We start from the raw sequence: 19,712 nt of genomic DNA on the forward strand, positions 1-19,712 counted from the left end.
TAGGCTGTCGTCTCGCTGTCGGCACGTGAGCTAATTAAATGTATCACATTGTTTTTATTGTCATTTTATTAGTGTAAATAAGATTATTGCGTTATTTTCTATTTGAATAAATAATTAATAAATTTGGAGTGATTTGTAAGGTAGATTGTTTTTTTTTAATGAATTACTACTTCTGATTCTTATAATAATATATGTGTTGGATTTAGAAAAGTATATTAGTTAAATGTAATAGGTTGCTTATTTACTTTGTAATAAACATTCATAGAAGGCACACGGTTTACACATTGGCGAGAAACTAAACCAGGAAAATAAACTCTAATAGATTCAATATGGTCGATTAGCCGGATTGCAACAATCAAGATAAGAATCACTATCTCGTTGGAACCCTTTGTCTTAGCGATTTCTTATAAAAAAAAGAAATGTTTAAACTAGTAAACAACTTTATTAAGAAAAATACATGAATTACGATTTTAAACTTTGTTGGTGAAGTATAAAAGTTTTAGTTTGAAGATGAGTGTTACAACTCAACAATTACTTGATATTTTAGAAGAAAATGCTTGTTCGTTACGGAAGACACAGAATAATCTTAAGAAATGTCCGTAACAACGCCTAACTAAGGGTTATATTGAAGGAAGAATAAAGTGTATCGTGGAATATTGGAAGTCGTTTAAAGAAATGCAAAAGGAGTTGATTACATGGACTCCTAAGGATAAACGAATGGAGATTTCATATTTTGTGAACGAAGATTTTTATATAATTGAAGATTTATATCTTTGTATGCAAGGTAATCTACGGGACATGTTAAGCTCAAAACAGCAAGCTAGTTTTTCGAGTGAAATGAATAAATCGTTACAACCTCAAGTAAAATTAGCTACTATTCAGTTGCTTACAATTCTTACTATTCACGGGTGCGTATGAAGATTGGCTCTGGATGGGATTGATTAGATGTTACGGCTGACTGTTTAAATAGTCTTCAAAATCTACAGATATTAATTGATACGTGGGATTCTATGATAATTTATTTAGTCGTGCAATGGTTAGACACTGAAAAACATAGAACCTGGGAGGAATCAAGTTTCAAATATTTTACCTACCTGGAACGTTTTAAAAGATTTCAAGAATCAAAGTTCCGGACGTTGATCCTGCCTGCGTCATCTTCCACAAAAGAGGTAAGAATTGTTCGAGAGAAGAATTATCATGTTACGCCCGTATTGCCATCATCATCTAAATGTTGTATTTTGTGTAAACAAGAACACGCATTATACAATTGTGAGCAGCTGGGTGATTTCGAAACCCATTTTTCGATTCCATATGTGGGATTTCTAATGAAAACTCTATTTGGCATTCAGCAAACTCGAATTAAATCTACACTAGCGCCGTTTTGTGAGATTGAAAGTAATACGAACTAATTTCCGTGAGAACTGTATTATTTGACATTAATTGGCATTCTGTATCTCGATTTCGAAATTAAAAAATGAAACTAATCTCGGCTAAATACGTCAAATAAAAAGTAGATCAAAGGTGGCGGAAGGCTCAAGCGAAAACTGTAAATCTATGTGATCTATTAATAATGTGTCTTCGGACCAAATAAAACTACCTTGGCATGATATTATCACTCGGAGAATGTATCCTAATGTAAACATACATAAGTAGATCTTACTTTTAATCATTAAGAAAATGAAGTCATATTTATCTCGCAGCTACGAATTACTAATAATTCATTGTCAATTAAGATCTAATAATATATAGAAAATTATCAAAAACCTTTATTAAGCTGTAAAGGCCTTCATCTGAGGTTTACAATTTTACACAGTTTTTCTTTAACATATACTGGCGGGACTTGAATGGCGAAAATCTCGAACCATAAGCCGCTCGAATGTTTTTAATTGTTTGTTTTAAATTGAAATATACGTAACCCGTTTATGTTAAATTTTGTTAACTGTTCTAGTTGCAAGGAGTAAGTATAATGTAAGGATTAGAGGTAGGCTTGTAGGTACTTACCTCGGCCGGTTAATTGCAAATTTAGTTTCACAACAGATTTTGTTTAAAGTTCTTATAAAGTTCTGCTTATAGCACTGATGACACCTTTTATATGTCCTGGTAACACTTTCACTAGGCCTTTTGTGTATTTTGAGGTTTTAGTATTGTTTTAGAAGAATTTTAATTAAGTTTTTTAACGCGCGCGCGCTGTAATGGCGGCGGATTAGCTTCGTCGCTCGATGAAGTCTCTGTAGCGCCGCTCGCGTCACTCGGTGGTACTAAATGCTGCGATGGCCGAGGGAATTACAGCGGAAAAAGGATATGGGATTAATATTGGCGGGAAAATAGGAAAGCAAGCTAGAACATTCCCCCCCACTTGAAATCACTCCAGGGATTTCAAAAATATGACATTAAGTTTTATGAAAAGAATAAGAAATAGATAATTAAATGTAGTGCTGAGTTCAAATGAATCTGATGCGAGAATAATGTTTTTACATGTTAAAATTATTATAGAAAGACTGAAAAAAAAAAAAAAAAAGAAATAGGTAATTAATATATTGATGAGCTAAGAATTGACCGGTAAAGGACAAATTTTTACGACGGGCCTGCGAAGTAACCCATTTGCTGTACGTAACGTAACTACTCGCACTATGCCGTCAGTGCCAGGATGAAGCGCAGTCACACGACCGAAACGCCATTCTAATGGTGGTAGGTTTTGTTCAACAATTACAACTACATCGTCTATTTTAACATTAGGCTGCCTCTCGAACCATTTGCATCTTTGCTGCAGGGTGTGTAGATAAGAGTTTCGCCACACCTTCCAAAACGATTGAGTTAGTCTTTGTAACATCTGCCAACGCTCTCGAGGCGGCAAATAAACTTCCGTAAGCGGCATCTCGGGTAATGAAACCAACGGCCCTCCAGTGAGAAAGTGTCCCGGTGTTAAGACATCCACTTCAGAAGGGTCACTAGATAACGCGCACAACGGCCTAGAATTTAACACGGCTTCAATTTTATTAATGACAGTTAGAAGCTCTTCAAATGTTAGCACTTGTAAACCAACGACTCTTTTTAAATGATATTTCATTGACTTGACACCACTTTCAAAAATCCCTCCAAAATGACTACCCGTAGGTGGGTTGTGATGCCAAATAATGTTTCGTTTCGAAAGCTCTACATTCAGTTCAGGTTGTCTAGTTAAGAGAAACTGTTGCACTTCAGTTAAATAACGTTTAGCGCCAACAAAATTAGTACCGCAATCCGAAATTATCAATTTGCAAAGACCGCGACGTGATACAAATCTATCGAAAGCAGCTATGAATGCCTGTGTTGTCAAGTTTGTTACCAGTTCTAGGTGTATTGCCTTTACTGCTAAACACACCATCACGCAAATATACACCTTGTAAGTGCGAGCATTACGCCTTTTGCTTTCTTTAATCACAAAGGGACCTGCAAAATCTACACCAATATTTTGAAAGCAACGTGTACCTTGTACTCTAGGTTCTGGTAAATTTCCCATAAGAGGGGTAACGGGTGTAGGTTTTACTCTACAACAGGTAACACATTTTGCGAGGCGCGATCTTATGAGATTTCGTATTCCTAAAATCCAGAACTTTCGCTGAATTATCGATTGTAAAGTTCGTGGTCCGCAATGAAGATGTAGTCGATGGTAGTAATCTATAATTAGAACAGAAACTCGAGAAGTTTTAGGTAACAATAAAGGATAAATCGCGGACAGTGGCAGCTGCGAATTTTCCAAACGCCCCCCCACTCGCAAGAGCCCTGCCTGATCGATGAAGGGATTTAGTTTTTGAATGGACCGTGAATATGATTTGTTATCTTTAATTGATTTAATTTCTTCACCAAAATGATTTGTTTGTTCATGTTTCACTAGCACGAATAGAGAGGATTCCAGCTCTTCTGTGATTAAACCTTCAAAATTCTTATTGAGTTTTCTTGATTTAGAAATAAATCTTAAACACCATGCTACTATTCGCTGCACTTTAGATAATGATGAGTAATCTTTTAATATTTTTGCTATAGGATTTTCGTTACAGTGATTGGATTCAACAGTATGTACTAAATGAGGTAACGTTTTTAGCTCCGGTAGATTTTCAGATGATGTATATGAATATTTTGATATAGGCCAGTCAGACGATTCTAATACGAGCCACGCTGGACCAGCCCACCACAACGGAGACGAGATTAATTTGGAGCATGTAAGTCCACGACTACTGTGATCCGCAGGATTGTCATTCGTAGATACGTGGTGCCAATTTTTTGTTCCTATAGTGTCAGCAATTTTTACTACGCGATGAGATACAAATGTCTTTAGTTTGTAAGGTTCAGTATTAATCCAGGATATCACTGTACTACTGTCCGTTAGTGCGATTACGTTTCTAATTTTGATATGTGACTGAAGTAAATCGTTCATATGTTTCAAAACTCGAGCTAGAAGCACTGCACCAAGAAGTTCAAGGCGGTTTATAGTAATCGGTTTAATCGGCGATACTCGCGACTTAGCAATAATTAGATTTATCGATGCTTTATTTTGATTTATAGACTTTAAGTATACGCAACATCCATAAGCTTTAGAAGAACCATCACAGAAACCAATAAGATCGCATACCGTTGAAGTTGAAGCTAAAATGAAACGTGGAATTTTTATTTTATTTAAATTACTTAATTCAGCAACAAATTCTTTCCATTGTTCTACAATATCTTCTGGAATTGGATCATCCCAGTTCAACTGGATCCGCCACAGGTCTTGAATTATAAGTTTTGCTTGCAGAACCATGGGCGTAAGCCAGCCTAGAGGGTCATAAATTCGTGCTACGTTGGATAGAATTGAACGTTTAGTGCATTTAGGGTTTAGCTCTGATTGAGAGTACGTAAAATTATCTTCAATTGGGTCCCATTGAACTCCCAATATTTTTAAAGTCTGTTGATTTTTATCGTCACAAAAGGATTTTGGGACTTGACAATGCTCCGTAGGCAGTTGTGCGAGAAATTCAGGTGAGTTACTACTCCATTTTCTCAACTCAAATTTACCGCAATCTAGTAAGTTTATTAATTGATTTTTCAGATCTAGTGCACAAGTTAAGTTGGGTGCACCAGCAGTGATGTCATCCATGAAAACATCTTCACGCAGTATGCTAGCAGCTTCAGGCCACTGTTCTCCATGATCCTTTGCTAGCTGATGTAGCGTTCGAATTGCTAAATAAGGAGAACTGCTAACGCCATAAGTGACAGTTTTAAGTTCGTATTCCAGGACTTCTTCGGTAGATGAATTTCGCCATAATATATGTTAATATTTGCGATCCTCGGGTCGTAAATCTATATTTCGATACATTTTTGAAATATCAGCTGTAAATACCAATGGATGTAAACGAAACTTAGTAATTATGTCTACTATGTCATTTAAGAGTTTGGGGCCCGTGTATACGATGTCATTCAAAGAGTGTCCAGTAGTAGTCTTTGCGCTAGCGTCAAACACTACTCTTAGTTTAGTTGTTGCACTGTCGGGTCGCAGTACGCAGTGATGTGGAATGACATACCTAGAATCTTTGTCAGACATTTTGACAACTTCCATGTGATTTAGGTCTTCATACTCCTTCATGAATTTGCAATATTCGTTTTTTAATTCAGCATGACGACGAAAGCGTTTTTCCAAATTGTATAACCTGGATAATGATCCGTGGAAAGAATCACCTAACTCCTCTCGCTCTTCCTTAAGTAGTATCGGTACTACATATCTGCCGTCTTCGTTACGACGAACAAGGTCTGTATATAACTTTTCGCAATTTTCATTTTCTGGATTTGTAACTCTCGCCTTCGGTGGCTCTTCTACTTCCCAGAATTGCTTGACGATATTGTCTAAGTCAAGTGTGGATGCTACCAGTGCTGTAGTACATGCTGGTGTTTGATATTCAGGGTCAAACCTTCCCGTGATAACCCAGCCGAACACGCTATGCAGCGCTACCGGTAAGCCCGGGCCTACGTCTAGTCGTTGACCATCATAAATGTTATGGAAAAGTTCCGCTCCTATTAAAAGATCAATATCACCTGATTTATCAAAATTGTTATCCGCCAAAACTAAATGTCTATAATTTGTTTTTACTATTTGCGGAATTTGAACAGAAGGCATTTTATGAGTTATTGACTTCATAACGATCGCTTGTATATTAAATTTAGGTTGATCCGAATTTTGGGGTTGTATAGTGAATGACGTCATTCCTTTGACTTCATGTATCGGGTTCTGACCTAGACCGGCTACGGTTATGTTACAACGACGTAGCGGTAAGCCTAAAAGTCGTACACATTCTGACGTCACAAAACTGTCCTGCGCACCACTATCAATAAGTGCACGAATATTAAAAACACCGTTAGGGCCTCGCGCCCGTACAACACACGTACCTAATAACACAAACGAACGACCATGTTCTAAATTGGCACTAGAGTTGACAGAATTAATCGGTACAAATGATTCGCTATCAGCCGAACCTTGAGGAGGCACGGATGACACCGCGGGGCACGCCGCAGTACTATCCCGATCTCTATGAAGAAGCGTATGGTGACGGCTGTTACACTTCGTACAACACGTCTTTGAAAAACATTTATCCGCAGTATGATTTAATCGTAAACAGTTTACACATAATTTTTTTGTTTTAACAACAGTTTCCCTATCTTGAACGGTTTTGTCATAAAATACAGGACACTTATAAATTGAGTGGTTAGAATTTCCGCAACAGGCACACTCAAGGTATTTATTCGAAGTAGCGTGAGCATAAACATCGATATTAGAACATAAATTATTATTTTCCCTTTTATAATAATTATTCGTTAAAAATTCTTTTTCAGAGTACGGCCCTGTATTCGAGAACTGTCCGGAGTACGGCCCTGTATTTTCAAATTCTTCGCAATGTACGGGAAATGAAACGGATCTGTTATAGTTGTTATTATTATTATTTTTACGTAAATGAGATTGCATATTATATTTTAAAAACGAGCCGGTGGGTTCACTAGCCTCGAGTACCTTTATATAACCGTGTAAATATATTAAAAGGTCATTAAAAGTAGGTATTTGATTATTATTTTGTAACTCGAAACGTTTACGTGTATCGGAATCTAATTTACGAGACGATAAGTAAAACAAAATAAATTCACCCAGATTATCGATTTTTATTGACTTGAGAGCATTAACAGATTCTTGTAATAGACTTGTAAGTTTACGTAAATCATTAATATTACATGTTTTTAATGACGAATAGTTACATATTTTTTCCAAATAATTCACAGCTAATATTCGTTTATTTTGATATCGATCGATAAGTGCGTCAAAAACTATTTGATAATTATCTGCGGTAATAGGTATCCCCTTTGCTATGGATAAAGCGGAACCCATGAGACACGACATTAAATAATGAAATTTTTCGATATTACTAATGTTATTATTAGTATGCACCAAAGACAGAAATGTATCGTAAAAGGTTTGCCATTGTTCAATATTTCCATCGAATTTGATTAACTCGATTTTTGGTAAACGAGCTCGTGAAATAGGTTTTTGATTATTATAATCCGTCGTATTTGATGCGGCCCCCGCGAGTGGCATGGCGGCGCTTTCATCCGACAACGACGGCAATAATGCCTCGGCGACTTCCATTATCGCATAATACATTGTATCGAAAGAATCTAATGATTGCATATCAATATTTTCACTAGGATTTAACATAAGTTTTATCGAATTAATTTCATTTGTAAAATCTATGAATTCTTGACGTAAATCATTAATTCGTTTGTATCTACATTTAAAAGAACCGAGTTTACTTTTATCGTTCGTAACACAAACAAGACAAATCGTATAATATTTGTATTTCTCGTAAAATATATTCTCTTTTATTAATAAGCAGTTTTAATTTTATTTCAAGTTCCATTTTTATAAGTTTTAAAAGTTATTATATTATATCAAAAATTAGTACCTAGGTATTCGTAGGTAAGCCGACGCTATAACCCGACTAAATTAAAAAGTTATTTCTGAACAAAGTTTTTAGAAATTATGCAATTTTGTTTTATTGATAAATAGTTTACGTGCTTATAATTTGTTTTAAATTATATATGGACTAATCTGGAGTATCTATTCAGAAGATTTGAACCCAGCACAACATAGGAATTTCGTGGAAAATTTGGCTCGATAGACCACCATAATGGCGGGACTTGAATGGCGAAAATCTCGAACCATAAGCCGCTCGAATGTTTTTAATTGTTTGTTTTAAATTGAAATATACGTAACCCGTTTATGTTAAATTTTGTTAACTGTTCTAGTTGCAAGGAGTAAGTATAATGTAAGGATTAGAGGTAGGCTTGTAGGTACTTACCTCGGCCGGTTAATTGCAAATTTAGTTTCACAACAGATTTTGTTTAAAGTTCTTATAAAGTTCTGCTTATAGCACTGATGACACCTTTTATATGTCCTGGTAACACTTTCACTAGGCCTTTTGTGTATTTTGAGGTTTTAGTATTGTTTTAGAAGAATTTTAATTAAGTTTTTTAACGCGCGCGCGCTGTAATGGCGGCGGATTAGCTTCGTCGCTCGATGAAGTCTCTGTAGCGCCGCTCGCGTCACTCGGTGGTACTAAATGCTGCGATGGCCGAGGGAATTACAGCGGAAAAAGGATATGGGATTAATATTGGCGGGAAAATAGGAAAGCAAGCTAGAACATATACCATAATAATGCTGATTATTATATTAAGGGTATTAGTTCCTTCTAATTAACATATAAATTTATTATCATTCTATTTGAGATGGATTGCATACATTTATATAAGACTACAGCTAAGTCAATAATATCTTACTAGAAAATATATATATGTCGTGGAAAGCCAATTATTTTGATTAAAAGAAGCTTATTTGATTATTATAGTAGTGGGTAAACGCGGTGACGTCATGGAATGTTAAAGTCACGTGGACAGAGTCGTGTTGGAGAGTATGGGGACTGGATAACGACACTTGCGTTTGAGTAACTGATCAGCCCACACCTCCAAGGCGAAACTGTCGGTTTACCTACTCAACCAAATTGTAAATCCGTAACGTAATAAAACTTCTATCGCTATACCACGTGTTATTTTAATTCATCGTGATGGACCCCGTACCAACGAACACCGAAAAGGACCATACTACCGCTCAGCCATCGCTGCCGCCGATATATACATATATAAATTATAAGTAAATAGATATAATTTACTACAACCAGATACCATACAAACTACACGGACAAATTGATGCTACATGGTAAAGATTTAAGAACAATAAGTAGATACTTGAATTTCAATTTTTTTTAAATTTAAGAAGCTGAATTCCTGCATATTGTATACAGGCGTGAAATAAGTAAATGCGTTAACTTTTGCTCCGATTTTAATATTCTCAAAAAATTACAATTTTTGTGTATATTTATATATAAATGTACCTGTGAACTATGTTTACCTACCAGCTACTTAACCTATTATTTGTGTAGAACTGTAAAAACATCATCACTTTTTTGGCACTATGGAGTCAATAAAACATACACTGGACGAGCTCACTCAAATTTTTAATGCCAGAATGAATGACTTCCAGCGTGAATTGAAAGAGAGTATCCCTGCTGCGAGCCCCACTTCAAACATAAACTCACAATTCCACTCCTTTCGTACATTTGTGCTCACTGCTCTAGAAAATCTACACCTTCAAGTGGAATTCCTCTCTAAGCAGCAAGATGATTTGGAGATGCGCACCCGGAAAAAGATTCTTCTACTGCATGGAGTCCCGGAGGAACATAAAGAAGACTCGGCTGCTTGTGTTGCTCAATTGTTAAATAAACACCTCGCTCTTACACAACTTGCATCTAGTGACTTTACTCTCTGCCATAGGCTGGGTAATCCGAAAAAGGTCAAGTCGCGAGCAATTCTCATTAAGTTTAAGGAGTTCTCCCTCAGAAACCAGGTGTGGACATCAAAATCTAATTTGAAGGGCACTGGTGTAACTATATCCGAGTTCCTAACGAAAAGACGACATAAGATCTTCGTAGCAGCTCGCCAACGCTTCGGAGTCGCAAAATGCTGGACTCGTGATGGTGTCATTTTTGTCCTGGGCGCGGATGGAACAAGACACTGTTTGTCAAGCGCGCCTGATCTAGATGCAGTCCCCAGCTCCAATGCCAGCACTTCCGATGCTTACGTCCTGTCTCCGAATAAAGATGTCTCTAAAACTTCGAAACCCACCATAACGAGAACCAAAAGGACTGTCAAGAAATAGCATGACTCCTTTATTTTCCGCCAGGTCGCTTTAATTATTGTATATATGTGTAGGTATTGTTCATTTTTATTAACCGACTTCAAAAAAAGGAGGAGGTTCTCAATTCGTCGGGGCCTTTTTTTTTTTCTTTTTTTTTATTTTTTATGTATGTTACCGAATTACTCGAAGATGGCTGGGCCGATTTTGACAATTCTTTTTTTGTTTGAAAGGGCATGTTTTACAGGTGGTCTCATTGTCAGGAGATCAGGATCTGATGATGGGATCCTGGAGAAATCGAGGGAACTCCTCAAATTTTATGGGCACACCTATAGTGATTTCGGTTTTATTCAAAGTGCCTTGGTCATATGCTCACGAAAAGTGACATTTGATGAAGTGGAACTGATGATGAAGCCCACAACTGATAATCAGAACCTATTAGTAAGTAACTATTTTACGGGTTTAGTTCTATTTCTTTAAGATAGTCGTCAAGCAATTGATGTTAGTAAACATGCCTATGATGAAATCTAGCTGATGGTGGACTACCAGGAGAACTCCTCAATGATTAACGGCATTGCATCGGGAAAAACGGTATTGTCTAATTGGCGATGAGCAGTTAACATTAGGCTATTGTAATTTAGGTAACGCTTAATTTGAGTCGCAGTCCACATCGTATTGAAACGGCGTTGAGTTATGTTTAGAGTCGAAAGCCGAAATGTACTGAGTATAATAAAGTGAATGACAAACACTACCAATTGTAATTATAAATAACAAAACAACACTGAAAAGCAGTAAATAAATTTTTATAAATAAAAAAAAACCGCCTTCAAAAATGAACTAAAAAGAAAAAAATAATCAGTTACATCCATATCCAATTTACGATTTTTTAATCACCTTTTGAAGTCGGTGCCAACAAAGTAAATAAATTCCTATATTGAAATCATTTAATTTGTATCGATAGTAAGGTTTGTCTAATGGTGTCATCTATACAATAGATTTAGTTTTTGCATGTATGTTTTATGTATATATATTAGCAATGTCGGCACCGGCTTTGAGAGGTGATTAAAAAATCGTAAATTGGATATGGATGTAACTGATTATTTTTTTCTTTTTAGTTCATTTTTGAAGGCGGTTTTTTTTTATTTATAAAAATTTATCTAGTTCTCCATTCATTTTTACGTAATTAGCTTTTGTTTCTTTATTATTTTTGATATGGTTTTACCTACTTTTTATTTATACCTTATTATATTTACATTTCTAAGGTAATACTGCTTTCGACAGAATACTGATTATTGACAGTGACGGTTTGACATTATAGTTGCGTTCAGAATTACTTTTTTGTGGAGTGAGAGCCTACAGCAAAAAAAAGGGGTCCGAAATTTTAACTGAATAGATATTGTTTTATTGTATTAATTTGTTACAGTTAATGTTATTAGATAACATATTTTAGTTGTATTATTCTTTAATTAAGCTATCGTTGTTTTTTTTCTGGTCTATGCAAAGTGTATCGTATGTTTAATTTTTGTACAGTACAGCTGGTAGGTAGTCTATGATATTTCTATTTTTGATAACTTAATTTAGTTATTATTTTTATTAAGGTTTTTGTTTTGTATTCATTTTTTTCTTTTTTTTTCATCTTATTTTTTAATTTATTTATTTTTATATTTACTTTTATATTTGTAACTAGCTTTTGCCCGCGACTTCGTTCGCGTGGACTTCAGGTTCGTCCCGTCTAGTCTAGTAATCGCTTAAAATCGCTTCGTAAATAAGCCATTATATCTCGTACAAAGTAAAGGATAAAAAATGGTTATTGTGGGTTATTCCTAAGAGATAAACATAAACCATCACGGACTTTTTTGTAGACCTTTTTAAGTTGTACAATACTGTAGTACATTGTTTTGATCTATCTTGTAGAATTCAGTCAGCGTTTGCAAAGTAAGCGCAAAAAATGTGTTTATTTACGACCTCACATTAGAAAACTCAAAAATTGTAGCCTATGTGTTATTCTGATGTATAAGCTATATTGTGGTAAAGTTTCATTCAAATCCATTCAGTAGTTTTTACGTGAAAGAGTAACAAACATCCATACATACAAACTTTCGCCTTTATAATAGTAGTAGGATTATATTTAAATATTTATTATGTCGTCTCACAGCAGTATACAAAGTGACTTTTATATGTCTCTGTCGTCGTCTGACGAAATGTCCGATGAAGAAAGTTTCCACAGTACATCTCCTCCTTCACTTAAAGTCACCCTTAGTTCACATTTCTCAGATTGTCCGAAAAATTTGAATATTATCCATATCAATGCTCAAAGTGTTCCGGCTCATTATCCTGATATGTTTGCTTCTTTTGACTGCCGTAATATTCATGCTATTCTTATTTCCGAATCGTGGTTGAAACCATGTCTTCCTTCGACATCCTATTCATTACCTGGCTTTCAATTAATTCGAAATGACCGAGTCGGCAGGAGGGGTGGTGGAGTTGCGATCTACTTACGCTCATATATTCCTTATAATGTAATCAGTTCGTCTGCTCAACCTCCTCTACCCGATGCGGTTGAACATTTGCTTATTGAAGTCAGTCTTGCTTATTCTAAAATTCTTCTTGGTGTATTCTACAACCCTTATTAATTATTTATTTATTTATTATTTATTTAACACTTTTTGTACACCACAATTACAATTACAAACGATTACAGAATACACAAACTAAAAACTAATGGTGAAACAAAGGCGGCCTTATGGCTTACTAGCCATTTCTTCCAGACTACCTTGGGTTAGAAAGTTGTCTGTGGAAGACAGTATAGGTGGTGCAATTATAGCTACTCTTAAAATGAATACAAGCTAAACACATACATAAATAAATAACAGTAATAAATATTCAATAATGTGCATACGTACATATATCACTAAATACCTACATACCTACATACATACATACATACATACATACATACATACATATATATATACATACATACATACATACAAGCATACATATAAATAAATACATATATATACATAATACATACATATATGACGTATTAAAATCATGTCGTCATCGTTACTATGATGAGAGATAGTAGTTCTTAACAGCGTTTTTGAATGCATGTAATGTTTTTGACTGTCGAATACTCAATGGCAAGTCGTTCCAAAGAGTTACAGCCTGAACAGTGAACGACTGGCTGTAAAATTTACTGTTATGAGCGGGCATTTTCAGTACGAGCCTACGTGTTGGTCGAATTCTAGGCTGGTCTCCTAAAAATTCAAATTTCTCCTTCAGATAATGAGGAGCATTTGGATTAAATAACACACAGTACAGAAGAGAAAGAGTATGCAGGTTCCGGCGACGGCGTATAGGAAGCCACTTGAGCTTTGAACGAAACTCTGAAACGTGGTCATACTTTCGGAGGCCGAAAATAAACCGAATAGCTAGATTTTGTAATCGCTCAAGATAATTAAGTTGATCCTCGGTTAGATTAAGATAGCTTGCGTCCGCGTAATCGAGTATTGAAAGAAGGAGAGAGTTTGCAAGCATAGTTTTGGTAGGAATTGGCAGTACATTTTGAAGTCGTCGCAAAGAACTTAAGGAGGCGTATGTTTTTTTTCCAATCTGCTTTAAATGCTCCGACCAGGAGAGAGTACTATCAAGCTGTATGCCAAGGTCTCTAACAGTGGAGCAGTAGGACAAGTTAGTGCCATTGTACACAACACGTGGCATCTCCGCCCAATCAACCCTTGCCATCATGGCCGGACTACCAATAACAATGACCTGTGACTTTGCGGGATTGATGTTGAGCCCATATCGTTGACTCCATTTATGGATAGCCAACAAATCATTGTTAATGGCAGCGACAGCATCAGTTAATCTATCAAGGGTTGAGTGTCGGTAAATTTGAATATCATCTGCATACATATGGTAGAGAGAAGAGATGACATGAGTAATTGAATTAATGAAGATTGAGAAAAGTAAGGGAGACAACACGCCACCTTGAGGTACCCCAGCGCGGACTTCGCGCCATGACGAGTATGATTCGTCCACACGAAGTCGCTGTCTTCGACCACTGAGGTAACTTTGAAGCCAGTCTTTTACGGATGGAGATATGTTAAAAGAACATAACATACTCAACAAGATGTCATGGTCAACGCAATTAAATGCGTTACTAAAATCAAGAAGCACTAAGATTGTGAGTTGTTTGGAATCCATGGCCAATCGAATGTCGTCTGTGACTTTAACTAAAGCTGTAGCCGTACTATGACCTGCTCGGAAACCTGATTGGAGAGGATTGAGAAGGGAATGCTCATTAAGGAAACTATTTAGTTGGTGTGAGACGAGCTTTTCAAGGACCTTGGATAGGAAAGGAAGAATTGAAATGGGACGGAAATCAGAAGCTGTTAAGGGATTACCTTTTTTAGGGATGGGGATAATTTGCGCATCCTTCCATGTATCAGGAAACTTGCTGCAGGTAAGGGAAAAATTTAGAATATGGGTCAAAATGGGAATCACAATATCGAGGATGGGAATGATCATATTACGGCTGATACAGTCTGTACCAACAGCATTCGAGGATATAGACATAATGTTCCTTTTAACATCACATTCGGTAAAAGACGTGAAGCTAAACGGAGGAAAAGTAGGAGTTGGGTAAGTAGAAATAATATTTAATGTGTTGATTTTATCGCCACTATTAAGTGGGTTTGAAAATGAGAAGTGTTGACTCAAAAGTTCAATATCTAGATTAACAGGAGTATTATGGGAAGATTTACCAACTCCGAGTGATTCAAGAAATTTCCATGTTTTCGCTGTGTCGCCGTTCTCGACAGATTGATAAATATGGCGTCGTTGTGCATCTCTACAAGATGTATTGCAGCGATTTCGCGCTTTGTTATACTGCTCCCTGTTAGAGTCGGAGTCATTTAACTTAAATTTGTACTTGGCCTTATTCTTTTGTTTTATGAGATATTTTATTTGGTCCGTCAACCAAGGTGCTGGAAGATGTTTTTTTTTAATTGGTTTTATAGGTGCATGTTTGTCATACAACTGCGTAATTAACGAGTTAAACACATTAAGTTTTTGGTCAATTGTCTCAGCAGTGTAGACCGCAGACCAATCTAACTGAGCAGCATCATCACAAAGACGGCTTTGATCCATTCCACCAAAACTACGCTGCAGAAGTATTCTCGGTTTGAATTTAGGAGGACGGAGTTTGTATGAGAGATAAATCATGTCATGATAGGAAAAAGCATCGGCGGAACATTGGCCAAATTTAGCAACAGAGTCTAAGGAAGAGACCATGATAAGGTCAAGAAGCGATGGAGAACAGCCGGGGAAATAATGGGTAGCCGATAGGGGTAAAATTTTTATATTATGGGATTCTGTTATATCCACTAATTTCTTACTATTGGTGTCGCCTTTAAGTAAGCACGTATTAAAATCACCCATTATAATGGAATGGCTGTAACTAGGTGTTAAATTACCTAAAAGGGATTCAAAAAAAGAATAGTAATTATTCTGAGAATTAGGGTTATAATACACGCCAAGAAGGATTTTAGTGCAGTTGGAAAGTGAGACTTCAATAAAAAGATGTTCGGCCGCATCGAATTGAGCAGATGGAGTTGACAAACTAAGTATGGTGAACGAGATGTGGGATCTTAAATAGATCGCCACCCCACCCCCTCGCTTACCAATGCGGTCGTTGCGAATAAGTCTAAAGCCTGGTAACGCGTAAGACGTAGACGGTAGACATGGCTGTAGCCATGTTTCAGATATAAGTATGGCGTGAATATTATGGGAATCAAATGACGCAAGCATATCAGGATAATGAGCCGGTATACTTTGAGCATTAATATGAATGATATTAAAATTTTTCAAGCAATCTGAGAAATAAGAATCTATGGCGACATTAAGTGGAGGAGGAGATGTACTGTGGTAACTATCATCACTCGATGAATCGTCGGACGACGACAAAGACAAAAAATAGTTACTATCAGACGACATAACGAGTATATATGGACTACAATTATATATAAAATATAATAATAATAAATTAATATAAGATATATATATATATATTTATATATATCTTATATTAATATATATATGTATATATATATATATATATATATATATATATATATATATATATATGTATATATATATATATATATATATATATAACTTATAAAAAATAAAATAAACTAATAATATTAAAGTGCAATCACCGACAATCTTCTAACCCACCAGCTACATGAAATAACAAGAGAAAAATGAATGAACTATGACATAGCAAAGTTATAGTTACAACTTAAACAACAGAAAAAAAAAAATACACTATAACAAAATACAAGTAATCAAAAACACAGAGAAAAAAAAGAACATATCAACAAATAAAGAAAATTAAAATAATTTCTAGTAAAAATTTAAATTAAGAAAAAAATTATCAACATAAATGCCTGCATAGCAAAGTTACAAAAGGGTTTGAATGAAATCTTTACCTCACTTAGATTAATAATTTCCGAACGCAGCCTAACAAAAACTTATATGTAATCTGTTAGCAGTCAAATGTCAATTAATATATTACGTATTTTTGCACTAGAAGTTATATTTGTTATTGTTAGTTAAAAGTGGGTAAAGATAAACTAAGTCAATGTTTGAAAAGTTATATGAATCAGTTAATGTAAACAAAGACGCGAATACATACTGAGGCGGACTATCAATGCTCAAAGCATTACGTTTGTTTTTTCACAGTCCTCTTAAGTCTAGGATTAATGCCTTTGGATGGTTTGGGGGCTTCCTCGACATCAGGTGACATCTGCGGGACTGAGGAATCGCTCTCAGCACTCTGAATAGCTTGCAATTCCGCCATGGTGGTAATACGATGCCGCGAGCCATCCGGAGACAAAACTATAATGAATCCGTTTTTGGGCCAACACTTTGCAACCCCGAACCTTTGTCTTGCGGCCAGGAATGTTTTGTGGCGGCCCTTTGTGAGAAACTCGGACATGGTTATTCCGGAGCCTTTCAAACTGGACTTGGTGGACCAGACCTTATCTTTGACAGATTGGTCTTTAAACTTTATTAGTACTGGACGGGGCTTCTTCGTAATCATATGCCCTAAACGATGACAATGTCTAAAGGAGTCGGGGCTAATATTTGGAATATTCAGATGTTCAGCTAATGTTTTTGAGGCACGCACAGCGACATTCTCTTTAGAATCTTCAGCAATTCCATGCAACAGAATAATTTTCTTTCTAGAATGCATTTCTAATTGGTCATATTGCCTTGATAGAAATTCGACTTGTAGTTGTAAATTTTCTAAGGCTGTCAGAACAAATGACCGAAATAAATTGAACTGACTGTTAATATTTGATGTGGGGCTCGTTGCTGGGATGGAGGTTTTTAATTCTTTTTGGAATTCAGCCATTTTTGTATTAAATAGTGCAGTGAGTTCTTCTATTGTGTTCTTGATAGACTCCATAGTTATAGATAGGTATAAGAGGTGTGAATATTTTAGCTTACTTTGTTGTATATAGTTAAGTCACAGTTGTTATTTGATATTGCAGTAGCTGGCAGTTGGTGAGTGGTCACATATACATATAGAGTTTAGATTTTAAAACTGATTTTATATTTTATTTATCAATAAAATTAAGAGCAATAAAATTTATGACTTTGTTATTCCACGCCTACCCGCCAAAAAAAAAAAATTATTATTATTATTACCCTAGTTTTGAAAATTTTGTCCCTAATTACAGCCACTCAATTTTAATGGGAGATTTTAATACATGTTTACTTAAAGGCGACGCTAATAGTAAAAAGCTATTAATAATTACCGATTCCTGCAATCTACATGTTTTACCCCTCACAGCTACCCACTTTTCTCCCGGCTGTACCCCCTCGCTCCTTGATCTCATTATGGTCTCATCTCCTGATTTAGTTTCTAAGCATGGTCAGTGTTCTGCCGATGCATTTTCCTACCATGACTTAATTTTTGTCTCTTATAAAATATGTCTTCCCAAAGCAAAATCAAGAACGCCTCTGCTGCGTAATTTTGGAGGAATGGATGTAAATCGTCTACGCGAGGATGCTTGTCAATTGGATTGGTCTGCGGTTATAGCTGCTGATTCTATTGACAAGAAGGTGGATACCTTCAATAGTTTGCTTGTAGGGTTATACGATGTACATGCACCTATAAGACCTGTTAGAATGAAACATCTCCCTGCACCGTGGTTGACGGAAGATCTAAAGAAGCTCATTGAAAAGAAAAATCGAGCTAAACTGAAATATAAAATTAATAATTCTGACCTCAATCGCGATAAATACAAGATGGCACGAAAACACTGTAATACATTATGTAGAGATGCTCAACGACGCTATACTCACAGATCTGTCGAAAACGGAGACACCGCAAAAACTCGGAAATTTCTTGAAAAACTGGGAGTTAGTAAATCTCGTAATACCCCGATAAATATAGATACTGAACTCTTGATTAAACATTTCTCTTCCTCTTCTACAACAGCAAATTTTGATAAAGATTCTACGCTGAATTTTCTTTCATCATTACCAACTTCTAACTGCCCTCCGTTTACCTTCTCCTCTTTCACTGAATGTGATGTTAAAAGGAACATACTGTCTGTGTCCTCGAATGCCGTTGGTACTGACTGCATAAGCCGTAACATGATCATACCCATCCTAGATATTATTATCCATATCTTAGTCCATATACTTAATTACTCCATCACCTGTAATAAATTCCCGGACACATGGAAAAATGCTCTTATCATCCCAATCCCGAAGAAGTCGAATGCAACTAACTATTGCGATCTCCGACCGATTTCCATCCTACCATTCCTATCTAAAGTCCTTGAAAAGCTAGTATTCCACCAATTAAACCTCTTCCTTAATCAACACTCACTTCTTAATCCTTTACAATCCGGCTTCCGTGCAGGTCATAGTACGGTCTCTGCTCTCATTAAAGTTACTGACGATATTCGGTTAGCCATGGACAACAAACAACTCACTATTTTAACACTTTTAGATTTTAGCAACGCATTCAACTGCGTTGATCACGATGTTTTACTGAGTTTGCTAAGCTCCTTTAACATATCTCCATCAGCGATTGAGTGGTTTCTGAGTTACCTCAAAGGCCGTCGACAACGTATACGCCTTAATGAGACGTTTTCCTCATGGTGTAATGTCCAGGCAGGGGTACCTCAAGGTGGCGTCTTATCTCCCTTGCTCTTTGCTATTTTCATTAATTCCATTTCTCAATATATTTCTTCCTCCTACCATATGTATGCAGATGATATTCAAATTTATCGCCACACTACGCTTGAAAATCTTCACATTGCGATTGAGGGCATGAATTACGACTTACAGAAAATTTACCAATGGAGTAAACTAGGACTTGCTATAACTTGCCCCGGGAAATCACATGTCATCATTATTGGTAGTCCGGGCATGGTCTCTA

The 19,712-nt window shown here is 36.0% G+C and overlaps 1 protein-coding gene across 1 annotated transcript; it reads right to left on the reverse strand.

Annotated features, from left to right (window-relative positions):
- Window positions 1–16,839: 16,839 nt before the first annotated feature.
- On the reverse strand, window positions 16,840–17,893 carry LOC124542731. Its single transcript, XM_047120641.1, has one exon. The coding sequence runs from the start codon at window positions 17,721–17,723 to the stop codon at window positions 16,974–16,976; it is 750 nt and encodes a 249-aa protein (XP_046976597.1). The 5' UTR covers window positions 17,724–17,893; the 3' UTR covers window positions 16,840–16,973.
- Window positions 17,894–19,712: the final 1,819 nt, after the last annotated feature.

This window comes from Vanessa cardui, chromosome W, assembly GCF_905220365.1.
Source record: "Vanessa cardui chromosome W, ilVanCard2.1, whole genome shotgun sequence".
NCBI lineage: Eukaryota > Metazoa > Arthropoda > Insecta > Lepidoptera > Nymphalidae > Vanessa > Vanessa cardui.